At 48.1% G+C, this 4,688-nt stretch overlaps 1 protein-coding gene across 1 annotated transcript in view; it reads right to left on the bottom strand.

Moving 5' to 3' along the window:
- drd4a (dopamine receptor D4a) overlaps nucleotides 1-3,245 on the bottom strand; it is a 9,053-nt gene extending 5,808 nt beyond the window's left edge. The window contains exons 1-2 of the mRNA XM_012818606.3: nucleotides 2,975-3,245; nucleotides 651-763 (exon numbers count right to left, since the gene is read on the bottom strand). Coding sequence (XP_012674060.1) covers nucleotides 651-763; nucleotides 2,975-3,217 — 356 coding nt within the window. The 5' untranslated portion in view covers nucleotides 3,218-3,245. The remainder of the gene's footprint in view (nucleotides 1-650; nucleotides 764-2,974) is intronic.
- Nucleotides 3,246-4,688: the final 1,443 nt, after the last annotated feature.

Genomic DNA, 4,688 nt, shown 5'->3' with positions numbered 1-4,688 from the left:
CAAAGCCACAGTTATTGAATCTAGTGATTTAGCACTGAAATTCCATTAATGTCCTTAAATACGTAAGTAGATTGATTACACTGGACCTCATTTTCCAGGGCTCTCTGCTTGCATGGCATGTTTTCCCTGGGGTGCTGTTTGAGGGAGATTGGATATTTAAAATCTGAAAACTCACATAACCCAGATGCAGAAGGCCCACGCTCCAAATGAGTCGTTTTGTTGGCATTTCGTATTTATGTTTACTTTTAGATGGTCCTGCTCCCTCAGGTGACATTTAAATGAAGGAAGGAATGCATTTCCCTGCAGGGGAAACCGAATGGGAGGGGAGGGACCTGTTGCCATGGTGATCAAGTTTAAACTTAACAGGAGGGATGCCTGTTGATATGATGTTGAGTTGTACACTGAATGGGAGGGAGGGTATCTGTTGCCTTAATTTTGAGGTGTACACTGAATGGGAGGGAGGGTAGCTGTTGCCTTAATGTTGAGGTGTAGATTGAATGGGAGGAGAGTAGCTGTAACCATGGTGCTGAGGTGTAGACTGATTGGGAGGGAAGGGAGCTGTAACCATGGTGCTGAGGTGTGGACTGAATGGGAGGAGAGGTACCTGTTGCCATGGTGCTGAAGTGTGGACTGAACGGGAGGACACGTACCTGTCGATGCTGATGGCACAGAGGTTGAATATGGAGGCTGTGCACAGCATCACATCCATGGTCATCAGGGCATCACAGATGGACATGTTCAAGGACCAGATGCCATCCTGGAACTTCACACACACACACACACACACACACACACACAAACACACACACACACACACACAAGGGTGACATCACATACTGTTCCTTACGTGTTCATGATCTCACATCCTTTTCTGTGTCCTGACCTACACACTGCTCTCTCTGTAACCAATCTACTCTGTGTAACTAGTCTCCTCTCCTCTCTCAATAACTAGTCTCCTCTCTTCTCTACTCTTCTCTCCTGTCTTCTATTCTCTTCTCTCCTCTCTGTGTAACTAGTCTCCTCTACTCTCTCAATAACTACTATCCTCTCTTCTCTTCTCTCCTCTCTCAGTAACTAGTCTCCTCTCTTCTCTTCTCTCCTCTCTTCTATTCTCTTCTCTCCTCTCTCAGTAACTAGTCTACTCTCTTCTCTTCTCTTCTCTTCTCTCCTCTCTCTCAGTAACTAGTCTCCTTTCCTCTCTCAATAACGAGTTTCCTCTCTTCTCTCCTCTCTCAGTAACTAGTCTCCTTTCCTCTCTCTGTACCTAGTCTCTTCTCTTCTCTCCTCTCTCAATAACTAGTCTCCTCTCTTCTCTTCTTCTCTCTTCTCTCCTCTCTCTTCCCTCCTCACCTCTCCTCTCCCTTCCTTTTTGATTGGATGCCCTGGAGTTGGAGATGTGAGTTTCCTCATTAACAGCTGATCTCCTTTAAACGCCTCAAACACTCTGGCCCTCTGCCCCAGTCCGACTCTAAATCCACCTAATGACGACACACTCCTGTTATTCGCCCAATGAGGACACACTCCTGTTATCCGCCTAATGAGGACACACGCCTGATATGGCAATTAAGGAGGGAGATAAATGCCATTTTAATGATCTGAGCAACGTAACAGAACAGCCTCTAATGGGTCTTTTGATGTTGCCTAATTTCACGGGCCCATATTTGCCCAACAAGTGAAAGAGCCCAGTCTGCAGGCAGCCGCCACAGTGAGGACGTCTGTGAGGGTTTGAGTCAGGCTGACCGAGAGCACCTGCAGATCACCCTCCGCTTATAGACAGATCACCCTCCTCTCTGCAGATCACCCTCCACTCTGCAGATCACCCTCCGCTTATAGACAGATCACCCTCCATTCTGCAGATCACCCTCCTCTCTGCAGATCACCCTCCATTCTGCAGATCACCCTCCTCTCTGCAGATCACCCTCCTCTCTGCAGATCACCCTCCACTCTGCAGATCACCCTCCTCTCTGCAGATCACCCTCCGCTTATAGACAGATCACCCTCCACTCTGCAGATCACCCTCCGCTTATAGACAGATCACCCTCCTCTCTGCAGATCACCCTCCTCTCTGCAGATCACCCTCCTCTCTGCAGATCACCCTCCGCTTACAGATCACCCTCCGCTCACAGACAGATCACCCTCCGCTCACAGACAGATCACCCTCCGCTTACAGACAGATCACCCTCCTCTCTGCAGATCACCCTCCACTCTGCAGATCACCCTCCTCTCTGCAGATCACCCTCCACTCTGCAGATCACCCTCCGCTCACAGACAGATCACCCTCCATTCTGCAGATCACCCTCCATTCTGCAGATCACCCTCCACTCTGCAGATCACCCTCCACTCTGCAGATCACCCTCCGCTCACAGACAGATCACCCTCCTCTCTGCAGATCACCCTCCACTCTGCAGATCACCCTCCTCTTACAGACAGCTCATCCTCCACTCTGCAGATCATTCAGTGTCCAAAGAAATGAGCCCATGATGGCCGAGTGTGTGTGTGTGTGTGTGTGAGTGTGAGCGCTCAACACTGGTCAATAGCAGCGAGAGACATTGCTCCTGGAGCTCCCGCATGAAAGCAGTGGCGGGGGGGGGGGGGGCATGTCTGCGCTCCTGTGTCCATTTGTCCCACAAAAGTGTATTGTTAGAGAGCTGGCACATGTCCTACTGCCCTGGGTTCAGGCACAGTTCACCCACAGGGTTAATGCTGTGTGCCACACAGACACTTTTATGATCTTACATATATTCACCCACACAGCACACACACACACACGTTGTTAGACGTGGCAATAGCTAATGATACAAACACGGTTTAAAGGGTAGGGTAAGTAGGGCACCAGTTCGTCTCCATCATCCCCTTTTATATCCAAATGACATTTGTGTTCATCCAGTCACTCTATTGATGGACAGCATGGAGTTTGTTAGATCAATCAATTGCGTAATGATTGACGTTTAGAAATCACATACACACTACTCACCTCAGCATACACGAAGAGCGGCAATACCAGCACCGCCAGTAACAAGTCTGAGACAGCTAAACTAATGATGAAGTAGTTTGTAGTTGTTTTTAACGCCTTCTCCGTGTAAACACTAATGCACACGAGCAGATTTCCACAGATGATGACAATGATGAGCAATATTCCAAAGATGAGGGCGGGAAAGTTGCGGTGAGCGTCCGGGGGAATTGTCGTGCTATTTGAGCCGGTGAGGTTTGATGGCATGTTTACCAAAACCCCTCAGGTCTCACCAGCGTTCACGGAGTACTTCCACTACGCCGTCACCCAGGGGAAGAGGAGCGATGCTGTTGTTGAACAAGTCCTGAAATCTATACAAGCTCAGAGAGAGGATGTTGTTGAAGAAGTGCTCGAAGCTATACATGCTCAGTTGTTTTTTTTGCCATCGGCATTTAGCGGATGTGTGTGTAGCCCCTTTGCGTAAGGACCGCGCGGCAGACAGAGCGCGAGGTGTTCCCGTGCATCTCCTGCGTCAGGTGGCTTCAAATAATGGTTCCTTACAGCACTCATCGTCACATAAAGAAAGCCGCCATCTCTAGGGAATATAGTCACAAAGTTAAGTTCTTCTGGTGCTACGCATTGGTGCGAATAGGAGATTTGCACGGCGCTATGAGGAGGCTTATCAGAGTCGTTCCGCTTCCAAAGGTCCAAAGCCGCTTAGTCAAGTTCTTGCCTCCTCTGTCTGTAAGAGCCAGTGTCCTACACAAAGCGCCAGGCTGCCTACAGAGCTTCCCGTCGCGGCGGTGAGGGAAGTGTATAGTTGTTGTGGTTGTTGAACTTGACCAGTCTCACCTGAGAGCTGTAGCACCGCTGACTCGGACCGCGCGCAGGGAATCCTACCCCTACTGCGCCAGAGCCCCTTCCCCTCCTCACTCCCGCGCGGAGTGTCGGGCACTCGCATACAAGTCTATCCGAGTTCAATTGTTTTCTAATAGTATATTATCAACAGCACCCTCACAATTACCATGTTCTTTGGTTTAAATCCAACTTGAAAATATACAGCGGTCTTACATTACATTAACATTTTAGGTAATACAAGGGATTTCATGTAACTTCATTGTTCACGATGTAGTATAAATCCATTCATAAAGGTTTATATGGTATTCGGATTTCTTTCCAGTGTCCAACTGAAGCCTCGATAGCCTTACCTGGACTTTCAGGAGGGAATCCTACAGTAGTGCTGGTACCTGGCCTGGTACCCTTACGTAAGGGATAATGTATAGTCCACCGGTCAGCACAGAAAATAAATCCCGAAAGGGCGAACAGGACCCCAACGCTCAGCGGAGGGAATAGTTGTTCACGCAAACTTTAAAGTTTCAGGTGTTGCGTAGCAACCCATTACTTGCTGACTTCAAGTTACAATGAATTTTCGTTACGTTAAGTGACCGGACTACTTGCGAAATGATATACAATATGTGAATTGCTTCGCACAAACCCCGTTGCCAATGGCAGCGGTCATAATGTTTTTGCAGCGGTTAATATAAAGAAAAATCAGACCTCTGAGCGTTGGGGTAGCCCAACAGAACCATTTGCAACATTCTGAGGAGCCGTATAATAACTGTTCATAACATTACTGATGACACTAATGCCATGTTATGTACAGCTAAAATAAGTATTAAAATGCTGTTATTACTTTCTCCTGAACGCAATGTATGCCAGTGCTGTACACTGTTACGGA

This window comes from Clupea harengus, chromosome 3 (genome assembly GCF_900700415.2).
Source record: "Clupea harengus chromosome 3, Ch_v2.0.2, whole genome shotgun sequence".
NCBI classification, from domain to species: Eukaryota; Metazoa; Chordata; class Actinopteri; order Clupeiformes; family Clupeidae; genus Clupea; species Clupea harengus.
Note: the sequence above shows the minus strand (reverse complement) of the source record. Positions and strands in the feature narration are given on the sequence as shown.